This window comes from Stenella coeruleoalba (genome assembly GCF_951394435.1).
Source record: "Stenella coeruleoalba genome assembly, chromosome: 5".
NCBI classification, from domain to species: Eukaryota; Metazoa; Chordata; class Mammalia; order Artiodactyla; family Delphinidae; genus Stenella; species Stenella coeruleoalba.
In genome coordinates, this window is record NC_137150.1 from 139363129 (window position 1) to 139387829 (window position 24701).

General features: G+C 43.9%; 1 protein-coding gene across 2 annotated transcripts in view; it reads right to left on the bottom strand.

The window, feature by feature from the left end:
• The window catches only part of DSCAM (DS cell adhesion molecule), a gene marked incomplete at both ends in the record, with an annotated part of 750319 nt that overhangs the window by 227117 nt on the left and 498501 nt on the right, over nt 1-24701 (bottom strand). For both annotated transcript variants that reach the window (XM_079923135.1, XM_079923136.1), the window contains one exon: nt 20670-20843. In XM_079923135.1, the coding sequence (XP_079779261.1) occupies nt 20670-20843 (174 nt within the window). The remainder of the gene's footprint in view (nt 1-20669; nt 20844-24701) is intronic.

Genomic DNA, 24701 nt, shown 5'->3' on the forward strand with positions numbered 1-24701 from the left:
ACAGGGCTACACGGACACAGGACCAGCCAAGTGAGGGAGAGTGCAGACCACTAAAAAGCACGTGGCAGAAAAATACTGAATGATAGAAAAATGTCAACCATATGTAGATGAGAACAAAGGGTAGGTTATTCAAGAGGAAGTTCAGATGATTCTAGTTATAGAAAAAATGTGTAAGCACATGTAAGCAGGGAGAAAAAGCAGACAACATCCTTGTAAGTTTTTGGAGAGGAAGGCTGTTTCCCACTACTCCTGCTGGGTGCCTCCTCGGGGGGTCAGATCTGTCGGTGTAACTCTCATCTCTCCGTCATTTCAACTCAAGGGAGCAGTGACTTACGCTTAGTAGTGAGTTTGGACGGAGGGACCAGGCATATTTTGCTCCATCCTTTTCTCCACGTTTTGCTGGGAGCTGGCAGAAACACGCACCATATGGTGGGCAGGTTCTCCCCCCAGTGATCCTGCCTCTGACACCCACACCCTCAGGGAGTCCCTTCCTCTTGAGTGTGGAGTGTCACTTCCATGCTCAGGTTAGATGAGATTCTAACTCCTGATGTGAGACTCTCTGCTGCCTCCTCAGCTTGCATGTTTGGGGGAAGCAGAGCAGCCGTGGTGGAGACATAATGTGCTCAAGGAATTAAGGGTGGCTTCTGGCCAAGAACCAAGTGGGAACTTGCAACTGCAGGGAACTCAGTTTTGTCATCCACCGCATGACCTCAGCATCAGAGCCTTCCCCAGTGGAGCCTTCAGACGAGACCTCGGCCACGGCTGACACCTTGATGTCAGCCTTGAGTGAGACACTGAAGGAGGCTCAAGTTAGCTGTACCTGGACTCCTGACCCAAGGACACTAGGAGATGATAAACGTGTGCTGCTCTAAGCTGCTAAGTCTGCGGTAATTTGTTACAAAGCCATTAGTTACATCTGATTTATATTAGATGACTAATACACCCCTTCATGCTGTAAAGGATGCGTGGCGGGTCTGCGCTTTGGTACGGCACAAGGGCCAACAGGGTTCCAGGGCTGCTCAGGACCGCCTGTGTGCAGTGTATGGTACAAGGGCCAACAGGGTTCCAGGGCTGCTCAGGACCGCCTGTGTGCAGCGTTGGATTCCTGGCACAAGTTAGGAAACTCCTTTGCCCAGAGATGTCAACAGCACTGTCTCACGACACTTTGGTCAGTGACAAATGAGACATTATTTTTGTTTGTTTTCTTTTGTTTTCTTGTGGTTTTTCAGGTAACGCTGATTTATAACACTATATGAGTTTCATGTGTACAACATTATGTTTCTATTCTGTATAACTTACATGCTCACCACCAAAAATTTATTTTCTATCCATTAGCAGTTGATCCCCTTTACTCATTTTACCTTCCCCCCACCCCTTTCCCTTTGGTAACCACTACTCTGTTCCCTGTTCCTACGAGTTTGTTTTCATTCCACTTGGTTTGTTCATTTATTTTTCTTTTGTTTGTTTGTTTTTTATATTAAGCGTGAGTGAAATCATATGGTATTTGTCTTTCTCCACCTGATTTATTTCACTTAGCATAACACCCTCAAGGTCCATCCGTGTTGTTGCAAATGGCAAGATTTTATCTTTTTTATGGCTGAGCAGTATTCCATTGTGTATGTATACCACGTCTTCTTTATCCATTTATCCACTGATGGGAACTTCAGTTATTTCCATGTATTGGTCATTGTAAATAATGCTACGATGAATGTGGGGGTGGAGATATCTTTTGGGGTTACTGTTTTCATATTCTTTAGATACCCAGAAGTGGGATAGCTGAATTATATGCTAGCTCTGTTCTTAACTTTCGAGGAGAGATGCTATTGTTTGACTCCTTTGTCTCATTCGCATTTTTCAGACCTTGGGCAGGCAAGAGAGAGATACTTCTCTGAGATCTACTTTGAAACACCATCTTTGAAGGTTAGGATCAGGCGAGACTTTTCTACTTTTTCACTTATTCCATTTAAAAAGATCTGGGAACCTGTACAATTATTATAATCAGAAAAAAAGTATTTTACTAAAAAGGGCCAGCTAAGTGGCCAAGACAATACAAGTGGGTGCTAAGAAGGACTTTCATTATTGCCTTTGATTTGGTTTCTATGACACAAGCTGTCCTTAAACCATCTAAAGAGTACTGGGACCACGTTCCTCCCCAGGGCTCACTAAGCTCTGCTACTTCCGTCCATCACCCCAGTCCCCATTCCTTCCCAGTGCATAAAACAAAATTGGGATAAATAGGGGAGAAAGAGGAAATAGTCTTGAGTTATGAGAGAGTGCTATGATTTGTGTCACCTGTCCCCCCCAAACCCAAGTGAGGGGGGGCTGCAACAGAATCACTCATAGAGGTCAGAGTGCCAAGAGGGTAGAAGAATGGAATTCATACTCCCCAAGGGCTACTTTCAGTGGGAGGTGACATGTTTATCTATCTTACACCTACCTGGGCAGGGAGAAGTAAATCAGAGGGAGAGAGATGTCAGATGGAGAGAAAGCCAGGACAAGGATGCATGAGGTACCACGGCACTGCAGAAACTGGGCTTGGTTGATACCTTGTCTAGGATGGCTGGTTACCAGTAAGAGTCCAACAGCAAAAGCTGCTGTATGGGCTTGGAGAACACCAGAGAGGAGGGAGCAGTGATTTATCTCTTTGCCATCCCCCTGAAAATCCCCTGCCAAATAAGTCACACATATTCTCAGAATGGAGCCAGTGTTGTCTGTGTAATATAATAAAGAATATGTCTTGTCTTTGGCCCTGGGTCTTGTCATGGAGCTTCAAAATCCTTGGAAATTTCGGAATGCAGAGAATGTCTTTTGTTATTCATAATGAACTCCTTTCTGCCTGACCTGAGTTTATCCTAATGAGGTAACTCTAGGTGGGCCCTCTGACAGTTTCAAGGGAGGGGCTGGTCCTGCCTGAAAGACAAAGCACCTGATTAGTGAGTGATTAGAGGGCTGGAACTTTCAGTCTGGGGAAGGGAGAGGGGCTGGAGATTGAGTTCCACTATGATGTAATCAGTCATGTCTCAGTGATGAAGCTTGAATAAAAACTTTGAACAACGAGCCTTGGAGAACTTCCTGATTTTGAACGTATCGCTGTACTTGGAGGGTGACATGCCCGACTCCATGGGGACAGAAACTCCTGTGCTCAGGACCATTCCAGATCTTGTGCAATGCACCTGTTCATCTGCCTGTTCATTCATATCCTTTTTACTAGAACATTGTTAAGCATAGCACTTTGCTGAGTTCTGTGAGTCATTCTATCAAATGATCAAATCTGAGGAGGTTGTGAGAAGCCCCTAATTTGTAGCTGACCATGCAGAAGTATGGGTACCCTAGGGATACCACTTAATGCTGGCATCTGAAAAGAGGACAGTTCTGTGGGACTGAGTCCTTTAACTTCGTGGAATCAGAAACTAGGTGTGGGTAGTTAGTGTCAGAATTGAATTGAATTGAAGGATACCCAAGTGGTGTCAGAGAATGGGGTTGGAGTGTAGGCTATTTGCCACACAGAGAACTTTGATGGGTAAGTATTAGAGAAACACTGCAAGAGTGAAGATAAATAAGGGCTCCTTTGTCCCTCACCAACTCCTCCTATAATCCAACTCAAGACAAGAAAGTGACCCAGAATGAAAGACCAAACCTTTCAGCCATGGGGAGGGTGCAATGTCACAGTTTATATCAGACTGGCCATTATGATATGAGGAAATAGAAAATTCTGGGACCTGTCTGAGAAGTTGTCACAGTAGATTCAATGGAACCCAGTTGAAGGTAGTCATGGGGGAAAACAAAAATTGATTCATTATGCTTCTCTCCACCCCATCAAGACCAGATCTTTCAGTAATTCTCATCATATAAAATGTATAGTTGACATTATTCAAGGTATTTGATTATTATAATCACAAGTTTTTCTAATCACTAAAAGCATACATCACACCAACCTCCAAGGTATGTGAGGCCCATTGCAACTTAACACACAGAAAGAAGGTGACTGGGTGGTGCAAAGCCCAGGCTTCCAGCCTCAGCACAAGACAGCTCTGAAGGGCCAGATCAGCTTCAGAGCTCTCCGTAGGATCAGCAGAGGCCCCGCTTGCACCTGCACCCCAACTTCTCCTTCTGTCCTTACCTCCTGCCCTCCCTCAGAGGTGCTAACCCCAAGCGCTCTGCAATCAGCTTCCTGCACACGAAAACAGCAGGTATCCAATGCATTTTCCAACTTTAAAATGGGGTAGTCCCCAATTAAAAGGCAGCAGACTCTGAGCGTCCGTCGAGAATGTTCTCAGTTCTAACTCTGTAAAAATGATGTGGGACTTCCATGGCATGTTAGAATCTACGACTTCATGGAAGCAGACATTTAGGTTGTGGGCACTACAGGGTGGATGTGAAAACACAGTCCCTCCTGAGCTGCCGACCACTAGCACCAAAGTCCACATTTGTCAGGGTCCTCCAGGGAAAGAGAACCCACAGGATGGACGTATAGATACATGTGTGTTAAGGAACAGGCTCATCAGGTTATGAGGGCTGGGGGCAGGTTGGCAGGTGGGTGGGCTGGAGACCCAGGGAAGAGTCGCCTTTGCAGCTCCAGTGAGAAGGCAGCCTGGAGGTTGAATTCCTTCTTCCTCTGGGCAACTCAGTCTACTTTCTCTAAGGACTTTCAACTGATTGGATGAGGCCCACCCACATTATAGAGGGTAATTTGCTTTTCTCAAAGTCTATTGATTTAAATGCTAATCTCATCCAAGAAATACCTTCACAGCACTATCTAGACTGGTGTTTGACCACACAACTGGGCACCATGGTCTAGCTGAGTTTACACATAACGGTGACTGTCACAGGGTCACCCCTTGTCAACCCAGCACCCGTACGCATTTCTTTACACCACATTTATTCCCTGAATAAAGACAATAGCAAGCTCATACTTCCACTTGGCCTGACACAACTATCCTGTGTAAGACCACAGACACTCTACTCTGTTCCTTAGAAGAGGATGCAAAGTACCTGGGGGCTGTTCACTCTCCTCTTTGATATCTTGTAACTTAAATACGATAATTTAAAGTCAATGCATCTTATATTATACGAGAAGGAGGTAAGAGAGAGCAGAACACAAAAATAATCATTATACACACACACTTACACAAACCCCAAACCCACGGCCTGACACCTGTCCCTCATGAGGGACAGGACTGCATGAGCAGAAGAGATTCACTTAGAATCTGTACAATAACAATAACAACCTGTGAAGAAATTATTACACTCCTACTTTTTACAGCTGCAGGAATCATTTAAAGTGGTGCTTGAGAAGGGGAGGCTTATCGGAGGTCTCAGGAAGTGATCCTGGAGACAATTATTTTATTAGTCATAGGCTTATACTGTCCTTTCTCCTGCCTTCAACACACAGCCAAGGTAACAAGGTGTGATGACAGTGGCAACAATCAGGGGATTCTGCACATGTTAATGCAATTGATGGTCTCCGAATGCCCTTTGCTCCTCATTCTTTTCACAGAGCAATGTGCCTTCCCCTTGTTGCATTATCAATAGGCTTTAAGCAAAAGTGCTTTTTTCTCTCTTTTTCACATTTAAAATGAATGGCTATAGACTCAGAATTGCAAAGCAAGTCTGACTCTATTCTGTTTCCCTTTTCTAGCAACGGTCTGGTCCATTCTGTGCCAAATCTATAGATGAGCCACAGAAGACTGGGTGTGTGACCTAAGTCTCTGGGGAGAAAATACTATTCTCCAGTAGCCCTCAGCAGTATATGAAAAGTGAAGAAATGATGAAAACCTAAAAATATATGTTCTGAAACTTCTACTCAGGGTGTTCAATGGTCTGGCCTCAGCTTTCTTGCTCATCCCCTCCTGTGTTCCTTCCTGCTGCAGATAATGGGGAGAAACAACTTATGAGGCCCAGAGTAGGTTATTCTCAAAGGACATGAACACATGAAATTGTTTCCTAGCTGAATGTCCAGGAAAAGAATGGGTATAAAAGTGATGCCAAACCACAGAGGGAAATATGATGCACCTGTTAAAAAGAGTGAGATGGAACTATGTATATTTATCTAGAAAGACAACTAGGATTTATTGTCAACCAAAAAAGCAGATGCAAACCGATAGATCTCGTGTGATTTCATTTTTTTTAAAGAAAAAGCTGACATGTACAAATACACCCATGAGGAGAAAGGACAAAAGAAGGGGCCATGCAGCTCCTCCAGAGTGCAATGCAGAGTCCTTATCAGCTGTAAGGACTTCACCACCTCTTCCTGGAGCTCTGTTCTCTACCCCAACAGGATCTCTGAAGAGACCCACCAAGCTTCCCATACTTCAGGCCTTTGCACTGGCTCCTCTCTCATTGACAGTAAAGACTCCACTCTAAGCAAGTATAGAGGCTAAAGAATAAGGAACAGGAAGCAAGGCAGGGGCTTCTCAGTACAGGCCAGATCCCAAGGCACCACCCAGAGATGAGAATCAGGCCACCCCAGCAGGAAGCGATGCTTCTGGGACCATCAGTGATGGGTGCTCTTCATTTCCTTAGAGAGAAGACTAAAATTAGAATCAGCTAAATACTGTTTATCTCCCAGTTCTTCTTAGAGAAAATAAGAGTATTGAGTCAGCCATTCTCAATGATGTTTCCTCTGCCATGCTTATAAAATCTTGTGTAGTCCTTCAGTGTATAATATAAAACACTGACAATTAAAACCATGGTTCTGGTGCCCAGAATGAGCTAAAAATCAGGTATCTGTTCTGCTCACACAGCCTCAGAGGGAAGAGGATCTTACCTGCCTGTGTGTATATGGGCTGTGGTCCTCCATAACGGCTCTTAAAATCAGCAGCTAAACGGATAGATGCACACATGTGAACACCTAACTTGAGGTGCTGGAATCAACTGGCTAAGGGTGTGGGGATTTAAATAGAAAGTGGGAAAATATATATTCAAAGGCTCACTGCCCACCCCCTCTCTGTCCTTCTGACACAGCCATGTCTGGAACTGCAAAAAGTGGATGGCTGGTCACTGCCCTGGCAGCCGCGGGCATCCCTCCATGACTCGCCACTGCATTACAAATGTTCATCAGTGACTCTTCTCTGGGGCTGTTGTCTTTGGATGCATCCTAACATGAGTAGTTCAGGTTGTCCCTGCAGAAGGCCAAACCCGGGAGTCCCCAAGACACAAGTGAGCATCACAGCCCAGATACCCACACTCTACATGGTATAAATCGTCAGAGGGAAATCTCTAAGCCTCACCTTTCTGTAAGCTTATTTCCATGCACCTGTTCACAAGGGCCATGACAGATCAGATGAATCATAAGCTTGTTTCAGCTGAGCTCACAATAAAAGTCCAGTAGCCCTTGAGGACAACATTTATCTGTAGCTGCTTTTCTTAAGTTATTCCTAAACAAAACCATCCATTGTCTTCTGCATCCTTTTCCAAAGGAATTATGTTAAAACCGATGATGTGACAGCAATGATTAAGAGCCATGAGAGAGAGAAAGGCAGCCCCTGATGTCCAGGAGCTGAGCTGGCTGGGGGTTCCCAGCTGGGTCCTTGGTGTTCTCTCATTGAATATAAACAACTTCACAGAACACCAAAGCAGACGAGGCCACTCTGTGACTGAGATGGATCAAGATGAAGCAAGCCCACCCCTTCATCATGTCTGAATACAGACAATAGCATGAACGTTATCCAAATATACAACAAAATGGCCAAACAGCCCCTCTCCTGGATAATACGAGTGACCACGGCATCTTTACTAACCACAGCTATGGGCTGACTCTATTCCTCCCCACTTATGGATGAGATTCGTTAAGACGCCCAATCATAGAATCACCCCCACTGCCAACAGCATCCAATCCAGAGCCAAGTGCTGCTTCCTTGACTCTTCCCCAGATCACCTAACATAGGCCCATGGATATAATACGTCCTTTCTGACACCTTCTTAAGACACCTCACTGGTCCCCATGGTGTGTGTTCTCCCTCAGGACAAGAATAAACCCAACTTGTTCCACTACCTGTGTATAGCTGGTGGGCCATGGCTGGAAGGCATGGACAGAAATGAGGTGGGAGCGCAGAGGTCTGAGACCCCAGCCCAGATGCTCGACTGACTGCCTGGTACGTGCAGGAACTCAGAAAATGTTTTTGAACGAGTGAAAGAACTAGTCAGCTAGGGTTGAAACTGAAATGCGTGTATCTGTGAGTCTTCCTGTCACAGACCATCTCACCATGAAGCTTCTAATGCTACAAAAGCATTCAAACATAAACTGGAGTCCAATAATAATATAAAATTATTAAGATCTGGGAACTCAACTATACAAGTAAAAGGGAAAGGCAAAATATCTATTTAAAATAGCATAGGGGCTTCCCTGGTGGCACAGTGGTTGAGAGTCCGCCTGCCAATGCAGGGGACGCGGGTTCGTGCCTCCGTCTGGGAAGATCCCACATGCCGCGGAGCAGCTGGGCCCGTGAGCCATGGCCGCTGAGCCTGCGCGTCCAGAGCCTGTGCTCCACAACAGGAGAGGCCACAACAGTGAGAGGCCCGTGTATTGCAAAAAAATAAAAAATAAAATAAAATAGCATATACAAAATTCAAAATTCTGTGGGTAAAAAAACAATAAGACATGTATGTGTTCTAAATGGAGAGAATTTTACATCCTCAGTAAAGGACACGCAAGTAGAAGAGGGAAAATGGGGAGAAGTTTCCTGTTTCTGGGTGTGAGGACCCAGTGTTATAAAGATGTATGTCCCCCACTCCAAGCTATTCTATAAATCAAATGAAATTTTAATCACCCCCCATGATCGTTTTTGAAATAGACAAAAGCTTATCTGGAAGAAGAAACACGTGAGCAGAGCAAAGAAAATGTCAAGTAACAGAGATGAAGGGAGGGTTGGCCTTGGAGCCGTCAGAAGAGAGGCAAGTGTTGCCCTATCAAATCTTCACCGTGTTGTACTGATACAGTTATTTAACCACAAGACAAGGGTGTAGAAATTAAAAAGAAAAGGAAACAAAACAAAACAAAAAGACAGCTCAATGCAAAAGTATCCATGAGCATTTAGGACCTGAGTGCAGCAGCTTCCACTAATGAAGAGCTTATCTTTCCTCTTGTTCAGACACTCTGCTGTCAGAATATTCTAACACTTAATCCTCCTAGATTTAGACCAGGGGTCCCCACCCCTGGGCCACGGACTGGTAGTGGTACAGGCTGCACAGCAGGAGGTGAGCAGCGAGCGAGCAAAGCTTCATCTGCCGATCCCCATCGCTCCCCATCGCTTGCATTACTGCCTGAACCATCCCCTACCCCTCCCCGGTCCATGGAAAAATTGTCCTCCATGAAACAGTCCCTGGTGCCAAAAAGGTTGGGAACCGCTGCTTTAGACAGTAGGCACAATTATCTCCATTTTACAGAAGAGGAACACGGGGCTTGGAAAGGTTAGAGAACTTGCCCAAGTTTACATAACTAAGAAGCCATGAACCTGGGGTTTGAAACCAGATTATCTAACTTCAAAACCTGAACTCTTAACAACCATTGCACAGGTTCACCTGAAGTTGCTAGATAGTCTGGAATTTTTAAACATAGTAGCTTTATTGAATATAATTCACATACTATGAAACTCGAGTTTCAAGTGTACCGTTGAGTGTTCTGCAACCTTCACCACTCTCTAATTCCAGAACATTTTTATCCCCCCAAACAACACCTTGTTCTCATTTGCAGTCACTCTCCACTGGCCTATCCTCCCAGCCCTCAGCAGCCACGAATCTTTTTTGTGTTTCTATGGATCTGCCTATTTTGGGCACTTCACGTAAATGGCATCCTATGATATATGGTCATTTGTGCCAGGTTTCTTTCACTTAGAATGCTTTCAAGGTTTATCCAGGTTGTAGAATATATTGCTACTTCATGTGTCCGTAGGACTGAATCATATTCTGTTATATGATATACTACATTTTGTTTATCCATATACCAGTTGATGGACCTTTGAGTTGTTTTCACTTTTTGGCTGTTGTGGATAGTGCTGCTTTAAATATTCATGTACGAGTTTCTGTGTTGCCATATGTTTTTATTTATCTTAGGTATATACATAGGAGTGGAATTGTTGGGTCATACGGTGACTGTATGTTTAACTTTTTGAGGAACTGCTAAACTGCTATCTAAAGCACCTGACCATTTTACATTCCCACCAGTAACGTACAGTGTTCCAATCTCTCCACATCCTTGCTAACATGTCTGTTTTTTGTTTTGTTTTTTGCCATCCTTGTGGCTATGAAGTGGTATCTTATTGTGGTTTTGATTTGCATTTCTCTATGACTAATGATGTTGAGCATCTTTTCATGTGCTTAGTGGTCATCTGTGTCTTCTTTAGATAAAAGTCTTATCGAATCCTTTGTCCATTTTTTTAATTGGGTTATTTGTGTTTTTATTGTTGTGTTGTAAGAGTTCTAGATGCAAGTATCCTATTAGATATACGATTCACAAATATTTTTACACATTCTCCAAGCTGTCTTTTCATTTTCTTGATGCACGAGTGTTTTTATTTTTATAAAGTCCAAATTATGTAATTTTTCTCATGTCACTGACATAAAAATTTACTCCAATATTTTACTCTGAAAGTTTTATAGTTTTAGCTGTTGCATTAAGTCTACTATCGGTTTTGAGTTAGTTTTTGTATATGGTGTGAGGTAGGGATCCAACTTTATTCCTATGTTTTGGGTGATTTATATGTTTATACTAATTCATTTCATGCCCATAACAACAGTCTGAGATGACTGGAGAACTAAATAACTAAAACACATAAAGCTTATGTAACTTGTCCAAGGTACACAGCTAGCAATTAGCAGAGCTAACCAGGAAGTTTGACTTGAGATCTCATTTTCTTAAATATCTTTCCCTCAAATGAAATTGTTATTTCAGAAAGTAAGGACAGGATGAAATGCTCAATGAATGATGTTAGGACAACTGACTAACCACGTGTGGAAAACATATAAGCGCTGACTTATAATTTACATCACAATAAATTCTCCCTGAAGGGAGAGACAGTAATGACTAAAGTAGATTAAACAATATGCAATCTGCTGAGAGAGAAAAATGATGGAAGAAAAATGATCCAAGTACCAGAAATCTTGATATTGGGACAGTATCAAGTGGGTTAACATATGTGTCCTAGAATAAGAGGTAAGAAAGAATAGGACAAAAAAAAAAAAAAAAAGAGAATTACTGGAAAAAACGATGGTTGTAAACACCTCAGGTTTGAAGAAAGATATAGCTTAAAGGTCCAAGGAACTCCTCAATCCAAATATACACAAATACAAAGGAAACAACGCTCAGGTACATCATAGTCACACTCTGAAATCCCAAGAGAAAGAAAATCTTAAAAGCGGCCAAAGAAAAATGACTCATTAAGTATAGGGGTGGTGACCCTGAACTGACACTAATTTTTAAAGAACCAAAAGACTACCCTGGCCCAACGATCAGGGTAGGGGCCTTTTTTAGGTCAGGGAATCAGTGTGTTTTGGTTTAGGGCCAGCTTGCAGTGGACATAACAAATCTTCAAATTCATCTTGTGGTTATTTCCTCAGTTCCAGGATGTTTACTTGGAATAGATAAACCCAGTAACCAGCAAAATAAATAGCCACATGGTTCTCAAACTGTTGAGTGAGGTCTATCATGATAGGAAAGGGTGGTGGAAACCACTAGCACTGCTTCTTGCTATCAGCTTAGTAAACTAGAAGCAAGAGTGCAAATCTGGACAGACTGCAGAAATGTGTACCAGGTGAACTGGGGAAGTAGGTGGGGTTAGGGGTGGGGACGGAGACTCAGGAGAGAAGGAGAGCTGGTCATGGGTGGGGGTCTCCTAAAGGAACGCTGAGCCCTAACAGCTCAGAATGGGGCCTGGAGGGACCTGTATGGGTTTCTGAGCAACACCCCTCTAACCACAGGGTATGAGAAGTAGAGTCGGAGTGAACACCTGGGACACTGTGGGAGATGCAACCTTCCCAGTCTCCCCCTGGGACAGCGGCAACTGTTCCCGCCTGCTCTGCCGGAGGCTCCCCGGCCTCTCTCTGTGCCTCCTGTAAGTCAGACATAACCTACAATTCTGAGTGTTATTGTCCGAATTAGATAAGGGTTTAGAATAAGTTGTAGCTATAGTTGTTATAATGCTTTCCCTCTGCTCAAAATCCTCCAGTGGCCTTTTATCACATTTAAAATCAAGTCCAAAGTTTGACCATGGATCTAGCCCCTGCCTAGCTCTATGGCCTCATTTTGTTCATTGCACTCCGAGCGCAATGGTTTCCCCACTAGTTCTCAGATGTAACCCACTTCTACCTCGAAACTTTGCACTTGCCATTCCATCTGCCTGGGCTGCTCTCTCTGAGCATGTGCACACCTCACTTCCTTACTTCATTCTGTTCTCTGCAGGGCATTATGTTACATCCCCATCTGCATGTCCTTCTCCCCATGGGGATGTATGCTTCATGCCAGTAAACTTGTTCAAGGAATAAGCAGTGTCTAGTACAGTCCCTGACCTCAGGTGATACTCAGTGAATACTGCTGATTGGATAAGTGAACAGATCTGACAAGGGGCCGCTGGGGGACCGAGAAGGGCTCCTGTGGGTCAGCAGTGATCCCATGGCCAGAGACCAGATGGGACTGTAGGCATCTCAGCGGATGCCAGCACGGAGGGTGACAGATAACTGAGGACCCACAGCACTGATGCCACCGCCCCCAGGAGGCCACGGGAGAGGAAAGATCTTAAATCAACTGAGAGACCTTGAAATAGCAGAGATTACCTCAAACTGGCAGAAATAACTTTTCAGTTGCTGGGTAGAAGGGGGCCTCCAAACAGAAGAAGGAAAAAGACGTAAGTAAGTAAGGGGAGAAAATACATGTTCTTTCCCTCGGAGGGATACTGGCCCCAGTAACATTGAAGAAATGCTGCTGGTATTCACCACTCTCCCTCCACCAGGTACCGACCTCCCTGCTCTGGGATGTGCCCGAGGCCTTCTGGTTGCCACTGACCCTCAGCTGTCATTCCTCCACAGACCTCTCTTACCCCAACCCAGAGAATCATGCTATGAATGCCAATTTGGATGGGGTTCCTCAACCCAAATAAGACTCCTCAACCTCTCAGGGGCATTGAGCTCAGCCTGACTTGCTGGGGGGAGCAGTATGATTGAGCTGAGCCCCATTACCTGCTGATGATCTGTCCACTTCCTATTTAGTTTGGATGCCTCCAGCCGCAAATAAGAAAACCCTGACCCACACCGGCTTAGACAGAAAAGCAATCAAGTAATTGGTCCTCTCACAGTGATGAATTCAGAGGCGGGGGGACTGCAAATGCAGTAGCTTAGGGATAAATCTCAACTTTCCTGGTTTTCTTGACTCTACCTTCCTTTATGTTTTGGTTTATCCTCAAGATGGTGCTAAAATGTTTGCCATGAGAGTATCTGGAGGTATCACCTCCAGATAGGGCCAAGAATTAAGAGATGAACATCTCCTGCTGAGTCTACAATTAAGAATAAGGAAATCTTTTCAAAAATATCACAGAAGATTTCTTACATTTCATTGACCAAAACTGGTCACATGCCCATCCTTAAACCAATTATGCTCAAAGGGAGAAGGCTGCCCTTGGTTGGTTCAGACTAGAGTTCACATCCACTAGTGTAGACAGTTTAGGATTTACCTGCTGGAGCAGGTGACCTAGCTGTGGTGTGCTTCCCTCAAACACAAGAGTCTGCAAAAGATCTCTGTTATCACTGAGTGCATTTGTGTAACAAAGTACCACAGACCGGTGATTTAAAGAACAGAAATTTATTCTACCACAGTTTTGGAGGCCAGAAACCTGAAATCAAGGTTTTGGTAGGGTCATGGTCCCTCTGAAGACTCTAGGGGAGAATCTTTCCTAGCCTCTTCCAGCTTCCCTTGGCTGTGGAAGCATAACTCCAATCTCTGTCTTCACAAGACTGATTCACTCCATGTCTGCGTCCAAATTTCTCCTTTTTGTATGACATCACTACTATTGGATTGAGGGCTGCACGACTCCAGTAATACCTCCTTCTAACTCATTCCCTCTGCAAAAACCCTGTTTCCAAATGAGATCATAATTGGAGATACTAGGGGTTAGGACTTCAATATATGAATTTTAAGGGGACACGAGTAACACAGAGAGGAGGGAAACTGAAATGGGACTGGCAACAAATAGTAGCTGCTCTAGTAGCCTTCCCATCTTACAGATTCCTTCTTAACCCCAAAGACTCTTTAGCTGGGAGACTCTCAGGCTCACCGAAGAAGAGAAATGCAAACATTTAGCTGCCCTACCTGGAAGGAGCCACCACCCAGCATCGGCATTACAGCCACTTGGGGTCTCCCACCAGCTCACAGGTCCCCCTATGTTTTTCCATACTTCCTTTCCCATGGGTGTCCCCATCCTCTACTTCTGAACACGGACAATGCTATGAAAGCTGCAGATACTTTTGACAATTGGACTTCAGACTATGAGTGCGTGCATACATGTAAGATATGGTCAGGGGGTTGCTGGTGGGCTCCACAGTTATGAAAGTGTGTAAACTGGGTGATTTGGACTCAGGGACACCTCGTAGTCTCTGACCGGCACGGATGTGTCTCGGGCGGGGGTGTAATTCGGGAATGATGATGATGATAATAACACCAGCATTCACAGCCTCCACCTAAAGAATACCTGCTACTCGCCTGCACCCGCCTAATACCTAAGCTCTCCTGTGTGATGGCTCATGTCAGGCTCACAGCAACCCTGAGAGGAGAGAGAGGTCTGTGGTTGTCTCTGTTTCAGTAGGCTTGCACAGAGGGTGAGTCACCTGCCCCAGGGCACAGGGTTGGAAGGGGTGGAACCTCGGCAGTGTGAGTCTGGAGCCAGAATGCTGACCACAGGGATACATGCCTTTGATTCATTTATGTTTCTTCTGCTCCAAGGCTGCAATAAGAGTGTGGACATGAAACAAAGGTGATGAAGTATTAAAACCCAGTTTTCAGTAAAACCTAGTTTTCCACTGATTCATGCTCGTTTATTCCTCCTCAGCCCTCGTGACCCTATTGTCGTATGCTGGTCACTTCCATCTGGATGCTCTGAGATACCCTGCATGAAAAGCACGACACACAGTCTTCATTTCAGGCCATCGCGGCTGTGATTTTCTAGAACAGTCGTGCTGACCTTGTTTTGCATCAGGAATTCCTTTTTTCTTGTTTTTTTTCGGTACACGGGCCTCTCACTGTTGTGGCCTCTCCCGTTGCGGAGCACAGACTCTGGACGCGCAGGCTCAGCAGCCATAGCTCACGGGCCCAGCCGCTCCGCGGCATGTGGGATCCTCCCGGACCGGGGCACGAACCCACGTCCCCTGCATCGGCAGGTGGACTCCCAACCACTGAGCCACCAGGGAAGCCCAGGAATCCCTTTAAAGATATAAAGGCTACAGTGTTTCTTCCCAGAAAACACACACATTTTTGCATATGATTTCAAGGGATCGCACAATCCCACAGGATCAGCTACAACCTTCCGGGACCCAGGAGCCAAGGTTCTGAAGGCTTCATTTAGAAGCTCTCAAATTAAGATAATAGAGGGAAAGCAGCATTAGACTGAGATACACACAAGCAATCTTGACAGTTTAAGGAACAAAAAAACTGTAATTTAGTGTTTTTATGTAGGCAAACTTTACTCCCGCTACTTCTGTGAGCACAAAACAAAGGAAAAAAACAAGCATGTATCTCTTGTTCTTAAAGAGTGGCCTTTACAGAGTGACCAGGAGCAACCTGGGAGCACCCTGTGGAAGGGACTGAGGCCACCGCAGCCTCACTGAGGGGCAGCCCAGGCTGGCACCCCTTCCTTCCCTTCAGAGACCACAGAGCAGCACTTCAGGTGTTCCCGCAGACACCTGTACATCCTAGAGGCAGCACATGAGGGCGGGAAGTAACAGAGGGTGGATGGACTATGGAAGGCTGTTTATGGAGTCTTTTACTTTAGCGGGGGGGATGGGTTATTGTATTCCAAGCCCAACACCCACTCCGGCAATAGCAGGACATGAGGTGGCCTGAGGTCAAAGCACATTACTGAGGTCTGTCCAGAATTGGCCAAGGCCTGGGGACTGTTTGACCAAAGATGACTCGAGCTGGCGCGTGCACATGCAGTGCACACGCATGTGTCCCCACACGGGACCCAGGGACCTGCCCAGAGGGAGGCCTGAGGACCAAGGCTGGACTGGGGCCCTTGTGGGTTGGCTCCGGAAGCCAGAGATGGGGAGATGGGTTCCACAAATAACCGACTCTCCAGGGAGGCGCCTGCTCCTGGTTGATAAGGGATGCTCTCCTACACGGCACGCGGGGATCAGAAGGGACCTGTGCGGAGCAGCAGACAAAAGAAGAGCTGCCTGGGCGTCGTGGGCCACAGATCCAAACAGAAAGATAGCAGGATTCCTGTAGACACACAGGCTCAGACCAGCCAGGGGCAGAAAGCTGGGACGGTGAGGATGCAATCTGGGCACCTGGGAGAAGACGGCTCAACCGCCTGAAAGATTCTGTAGTTTGGGGAACTATTTTCTTAGCACAAAAGACCACGTTCCCGAAGTGGGGAGGCTTCTTTTATTTTCCCCAAGTGGTGAGGCTTCTGCAGTCCCTGGTGGGCCTGGGGTGAGGGGCGCAGTGCTGTCACCAAAGGCCACATTTGATTGAAAGTAGAGCTCAGTTCCCCTGTCTTTCCTGCCAAAGGTCCTTAACATTTTCTGATGTTTTGGGTCCCTATTCCTGGGATGATTTTCCGTAAAGGATAAATTAGAATTGAGATAATGTAGAACCAGAAGCAAGAATACCAACAAAACCGGGAGGATTTGCACTGATTATTTTTCTGTCTCATTGATGGCTTTCCATGACCACTCCTTCCAAACTTGGTTGCCTTCTGTCTTCCCTGCCCACAGTCTCATCATACCTGATTCCAAAAAAGGGTCGGGGGGAGGCATTCATTCTTAAGTTGCTTTATCATTAGATTAGCGAGTTTTGAAAGCATTGGAGTCGTGGTAAGAAAACTTCCCAGAGAGGAGACCCAGCCAGTGCTGAGGGGGCTATGTTCTACTTTGGTGGGAATAGGACTGAGTTGACGCCCTGCATTCAATTTGTGCCTTTCCTGGAGTTTCTTTTCTGTTCCTCCCGGAGGAGAAGGGCCGAAAAAGGGCCATTCCAGGGCGCGGCGCTGGCCTTGTCACATTTGGGAGCGCCGCCTGAAGTTGGGCGCACAGCCTCCCGCCGCCCTGCCGTTGGGCTGGTGGAGGCCGCAGCACTGCTAGGGTTGCATCAGTCTTCCTGTTTGCACTATTTCTTTTTGTGAACATGGCCCCGTCTTAAGTATTTCCAATTGAGAAACGAAACCTCAGGAAACCGAAACTTAACTAGCCGCTCTCGCTTCTGTAATTACGCTTGCTGGCCCCCCCCCCCCCGCCCCGCAACCGTCCAACCAATCAGACGGCGACTAGTGTCTTTGTTCAAAAGTCAACCTGCAACTGTCCAACCAATCAGACGGCGACTGGTGTCTTTGTTCAAAAATCAACCAATCAGTACTCTACACCCCTGGAAAGCCCCGCAGAACGTCCCGAACTTGTTTGTACTTGTCTATAAAAGAGCTGAACTAAACTCCATCGGGACCTCTTAGCGTCACCGGCAACGAGTGCGCGGAGGTCCAGGTTCGAACCTGCAATAAATGACCCTTGCCGTTTGGCTTTGACTCTCGACTCTGGTGGTCTTGTGGAGGGGCCTCGCGACCTTGGGCATTTCAGTGCCAGTGCATTGTACCCAGTGTCCCCAGTGAGAACCCAACACCAGGCTCTATCAGTAGAGTTCGGATCTTTAAAATACGTGTAAAACCCAGCACCAGCCATCCTGGGCGTCTGGAGTTCTCATCTGAGAAGCTGTCTTAATTTCCTGACATGCCTTATCAGGCAGAAAGTTCTCTCCCACTGCATTTAAAAATATTTGCAGACCAGTTTTTTTTTTTTTTTAATGACTTATAGAAAAGGGAGAGTCCTTACTATTCTTATGGAAAGCAGTGCAATTTCTTTTGAAACATTAAAGAAATTGTGCCTGATGTAAGCCTGGGTAGCCTCAGATGAGAAGAGCCTTGCTGCAGTGCCGGGTATAATCCCGTTACCAGTGCAGCGACATACAATCTGCTTGCAGCCAGGCACCTGCTCTGTCCCCGGCAGGTCAGAGCCAATGCTCTCCACTCCCACTTCCTCCCATTTTCTCAGTAAAAGAGCTGTACGCCAAGTGGCAGGTCTCCCATTGCCATGTGCAGAGCCTAAACGTGTCAGTTTTCGTACCCTTAACAGTCTTGCCAAGCAAATATACAAAGAATAAGCGAAAGCCATCCCTCTGTTAGCTATTGTTTTTGTTTAAATGGTATCATTTAAGCAACAGTTAGAGATACTGTATATCTTTTGTCTTCTGTTTCTATATCTCCTTATTAAATTATGTTTTTACTTTTCAGAATTTAAATATTATGACTTTTTAACATCTTTATTGGAGTATAATTGCTTTATAATGTTGTTTTAGTTCCTGCTGAAATTATGTATAAAGCCACCGGAGGGTTATCAAGAACTGGTAAAAATAACTGTTCCATAAATGTGCCTCTCTGCTAGCAGTTTGTATAGTTTGAGAGAGAGAAACTAAGACTGACAAACCCTAAGAACAGTTTTCTTTGACGAATACTCGCTTTAAATGTTTCTTTCCCTAATCCCCTCCACATAGCGGGTAGAGCATCCAAACACAGTTACCTCTTGCCTTGAGTCTTTTGATTTCTTGTATCTGCTCTCTCTATTCTCTCTCCCTTGAGCGCCTCTGTTTACCCCCAACAATTCTATCTTTCGAAATCCACTGAACCCTTTAGGACTGAAGTCAGAGGCCATGGGTACCATTCTGTAGGCACTAATTCTCCAGGGGGTGTAAACCACGCCCTCATCTGTGCATTCCCAGTGTCCCATGCTCCATCCTGACACCAATGCGTTCTGCTGGATGGAGCTGTCCACAGCCAGGCCTGATGGACCCACAGGAGAATAAGCTCACTAAGGGCAGGGGGACATCTTTGTGGTCCCACATCCACTACCAGCATCAAAGGTATGGAAAGAGGAGATGTGGGGAAATCAAGTTCTACATTTTCAAATTCTACCCATTTTTAAAGATTTTTTCTCCTGACGTTTTCCTTAATCCGCTCAAAATGATGGTTCTGTCCTCCTTTGAAAGGCACATCTCTGCACCTTACTCCTTCCCTTGCACTATGATTAGCAGGCTGTCTCCTTTCTCAAGACATAAGCTTTCTCATTCATGAAGGTAAGGTCTATCTATGGTTGATTGTATTTACATCCTTCATGGGGCACTGTGTCTATTAGAGCTTAGATACATATATGAGTGCGATAGAAAAAAATGCTTTATAAATTTTAAATATGTCAAAGCAATTGCAAAATACATTTCTTTTTTTGGGGAGAAATGGATCAAATGGTCAGTATTAGTCTTCAGATCTTGGGTTTCCTTAATATTTCATCAACTTAGTTATAAAAATTACGATTTCAACTTTGTATTTAAGTGATATGACAATTTGTCTTCAGATTCTTGAAAATCAGTTCCTCTGGAGTATAATATTTAGAAGTCAAATGTATGTATTGGATATGTCCACAATATATTTCAAAGCAACCTTATTTCAAAACTTTAATTTGTCTATGATATAAAAGTATACCGAATAGACAGCTTGATATTTTCACTGTCCTATTAGAAAAAATGGGTTAACTAGAATAAATTCTTAGTAAAATAGGATGGATACTAGTCTGTGTGTAGCTAGCCTTTAAATCTCTCTCTCTCTCTCTCACACACACACACACACACACCACTGGAATTCACTTTTAAATCCAATCTCTCTAATAAATGATACGATAGAGATCCTTGACAACCTACAGACAGCATAATTAAAATAAAAAAGAGGAAGTCTGATCAAAACCTTGTAGTCAGGAAGAAATCACAATCTATCCAGTAGCAAAGAATATAAACGGAGAAAGACGTAAGTCATTCACTTAAACTAGATGTACAACCATTTGCTAATGAGCAGTACTCGGTAGAAGTTGGTCTACTTTGGTTCTTTCTTTGGTGGTTTAGTTACCAAAGTATAAAAATAATTTCACTATAAACTGCCCTTTCCTAAAAAATGGGTCAGCAACACAGACCCTAAGCATAGTGCTACGTGTTCTTTGTTCTTGTAGATGTGTGTGTTGATAATGAGGTTTCTGCTTTCTGGATTTCAGAAGGATCTTAAAAAGGAAATCTATGGACAAGCCAGCTTGCAGATAATAAAAAGCATGAATAGACCTCTGAAAGGAACACATCTGAGAGCGTGCACTGGGCTTTTCCACAATGAAATCAACAGGAGAGAAATGTGGGTGCCAAAGGCAGGGACCCACTCATCTGCTAGTTTACCCAGAGCCTGTAGCCATGGCCAAGGGACCCATAGGCTCTGACAACCGCTGAACTTCTACCATCCTCTTTAACTATATTCTTAGGACAGGAAACCCCCAGCTGCAGCAAATCACATTTTGTTTTTGTTGTGTTTTGTTTTTAAACAGTATGCATGGAGACCACTGAAAATGGAAGCCCCCGAAGCCCTATTTAGGTAAAACGAAGTGCTCTTCTTCCTTACTTTTCACCGTGAGGTACATGGACTTGCTGACGTCCGCGCCCACATCGTTGCTGACCTTGCACAGGTAGTAGCCGCTGTCTTCTTCTACCACGTGCTTGATCAACAGAGACCCGTTGCTGAGGACCTGAATTCGGCCATTCAGGGCAATCGGTTGGAACTGGGGAACCCCAGCACCTGCAACAGAATAAAAAAGAGGAACGGTGATGCTAACATGAATAAATACAGGGAGACAATGAGCTCAAGGACACCAGACCAATGAAGGGAAGTGATGGACGCCAAACACACAACCTAGAGGACAGGCAACAGATACACCAAGACTTTTTTCTTTCCTCCGACGATGAAATTCTTGTTTATGGAGAAACATGTTTACTTAAAATGACAGTATTTCAAACTCTGAAATAAAGAGTAAGAGAACTTACAGATAGTTTCTACAATTCATCAAATTTGATGAGCGTTAAGCAGTTGATAAATTATTCACAGAAATCACAGTAGAATGACTACAGAAGTAGACATCTCTTGTGTAACTAAATATATTTTTTGTGTCCCTAGGGACTTAATCTGCATGTAAACAAGGAGTGCTTCAGGGACAAGGCATTTGAAGACCTCACAGGATGAGCACCTCTGAGACTACAAGGAGAAAACTAATACTGCAGACTTCCCTTCTAAGTGTGGTTTATTCCAGTCTAGAAATACCATGTACAATCAGCATCATTGAATATTATTAAACAAGTCAGATCACTGCACTAAGACAGCACAAATTAAAACACTGCTCTCCTCTGAGTGCTTGCATTCAAGGAAATAGTGGCCCAGATGTGGTATGCTATGGTCATAGATGTGATGTGATCCACATAAAAGATCCATATAAAACTAATTTAGAAAATAAATTTAGAAATAATAAAACAGAGGATTAAGGCCTCGGGAGATTTCTGGGAAGATGGTAGTTGGATGAATCGGATGAATCTGCTATGTTGTTTGCCCCTCTTCTGGGACTAGGAGTGTGTGGTCCAAGCCTTGAAAGGCTGACAGAACTTCTCCATCTTCCTGGACCACTCCATCTTCCTGGAGAAAGCTCAAAGCATGGGCCAAGTGTATGTTCTAGAGAAGAGCTGCTGGTCTGTGTGTCCCCAGAACCTACATGGGACCTGAACAGGTGGGTGGTTATCCGTTCATGCAGGAAACTTCAGACTTTGCATCTGGGGAAGTGAAATGAGAGGGGGATACACTTCTGCCTGTTGTCTCCTCCCAAACTGACCATTTACCTGTTGGTATCCCTCAGGTCACAGTGGCAGAGACTGTGGCTATGCCTTCCCTTACCTATTTCAGCTCCACCAAAGAGACAAAGGAAATTAATCATGTATCTGAGGGGACCTTTCATAATGAATTACAAGGACAAGCAGAATCCCTACAACAGATGGTTTCTATCAAAACACAACTGTTAGAGAGTATATATGGAAACTTGAATTTAAAAACCAGAGTTCTATTTCTGCTCAGGATGGAGAAAGACACAAAAGAATATCACTTCCATTCTAACAACAAAAAAGAGACTGTTAATCTACAAAATCATGCTTTACTTTGAATGAATCAGAAAGTGGAAGTCACAGGCAACTGGGTAAACTTAGTTGCAAAGAATTAAAAGCCCTACAAGGAGATAAGGTACAAGTAAACAATTTCATCTTTGAGACAGGGTGACAGGACAAGGTCCTGGGCATACAAGCAGGTAGGAAGTAAAGAACTAGAAATAAGTATAACCTACTTCAATTGCTACTCTTTCATGCATCATGACCAAAATTCAATAAAATATTATGAGATGCACAAACACGAAAGCAAGAAAAAAGAACCAGAGAAGAAATGATCAATAGTTTTGAAATCTTGGTATGGAACTATCAGACAGGGACTTTACAACAACTATGGTTAATGCCCATAAACAGGTGGGGGTTCAGAAAGAATATTAAAACTACACAAAAGAGACAGACAGATAAATAAAATGTCAGAAACAACAAACACAATATTAGATCGAAAGAATTCCTTAAGCTAATCAGCAGAGTGAACACAGCAGAGAAAATAGTGAACTTTAAGCTAGGTCAACAGAAATTATCCAAATCAAAACAAAAAGTGCAAGAGTGAAAAATACAGAATAGGTTGTCCTAGAGCTCTAGAACAATATCAAATATTCTAACATTGAGTAATTATAGTTTCAAAAGGAGAAGAAAGACAGGGGCAGAAGAAATAATATTTGAAATATAGAAGACTTTAATACCACTATCACTCAGTTTGACTTAACTGACATTTATAGAATTCTACACCCTGCAGTAGCAGAATACATACTGGTTTCAAGTGCACATGGAACAGATATCCAGAAAGACAATATTTTGGGCCATAATACAAATTTCAATAGATGTTCAAAAATAAAATAATACAAATCACTTTCTAGCTCCACAGAAAAACTAAAATTGAAATCAATAACAGAGATATATCTGGGAAAACCTCAAATATTTGAAACTTAAACAATACACTTCTAAAAAAACTCATGAGTCAAAGAAAAAATCACCAGAGTAATTAGAAAAAATATATTGAGTTGAATAAGAATGTAAAAACAACATATCAAAATATCTGAGATGCAGCTAAAAGCAACACTTAGATGGAAGTTTGTAGCTTTAAGTGTTTGTACTGGAAAAGGAAAAAGATCACAAATCAATGATCTAAGCATCCCTCTTAAGAAGCTATTACAGGAAGAGCAAATGAAACTCAAAGTAAGGAGAAGTAAGGAAACAATAAACAGGAAAACTGAAATCAGTGAAATAAAAAACAGAAAATTGTAGAGAAAATCAATAAAACCAAAAGCCAGTTCTTTGAAAAAAAAAAATACAAAAACCTCTAGCTGGACTGATCAAGAAAAGAGAAGAGACATTAGTTACAAGTAACTATAATGAAAAAGGCCATCACTGTGGTCCCTACTTGAATTAAAAGGATAATAGGAAAATATTAGGAATAACTTTGTGTCAATAAGTTTAAAAAGTTATATTAAATAGATAAATTTCTGGAAAGACACAAACTCTTAAATATCACTCAAGAAAAACTAGATAAACTTAATAGTCCTGTATCTATAAAGTTAATTTGTAGTTAACAACTTTCCACAAAGAACAATCAAAGCCCAGACAGCTTCATTAGTGAATACTACCTAACACCTAAAGAAAAAAAATTTTTTTACACAAAGTCTTTCAGAAAATACAAGAGAATAAAACACTTTACCACTGATTTTATGAGGCCAGCAACATCTTGATACCAAAATCAAAGATCTTAGAACTAGAAACCAATACCCCAACATAGACATAAAAATCCTTAACCAGCCAAGCCAGGACTGGGAGCCGGGAGCAGGGAGCCAGCCGGGCTCTTGGACAGGCCTGGCGAGTGTAGTGGCGCAGGATCTTTGTGCTCGGCCAGGTGTCAGGCCTGAGCCTCTGAGGTGGGAGAGCAGAGTTCAGGACATTGGCCCACCAGAGACCTCCCAGACCCTCATAATATCCTCATAAGAGCTCTCATGGAGATCTCTGTCTCAATGCTAAGACCCAGCTCCACTGAACAACCAGCAAGTTACAGTGCTGGACACCCTATGCCAAACAACTACCAAGACAAGAACACAACCCCGCCCATTAGCAGAGAGGATGTCTAAAATCATTAAGAGGTCAAAGACACCCCAAAACGCACCACTGGCTGCAGCCCTGCCCACCAGAAAGACAAGGTCCAGCCCCACCCATGAGAACACAGGCACCAGTCCCCTCCACCTGGAAGCCTACACAGGCCACTGAACCAACCTTACCCACTGGGGGCAGACACCAAAAAACAATGGGAACTACGAACCTGCAGTCTGTGAAAAGGAGACCCCAAACACAGTAAGTTTACAAAAATACACAGCAGATGAAGGAGCAAGGAAAAAAGCAACCAGACCAAAGAAATGAAGAGGGAATACGCAGTCTACCTGAAAAAGAATTCAGAGTGACGAGAGTAAAGATGATCCAAAATCTTGGAAATAGA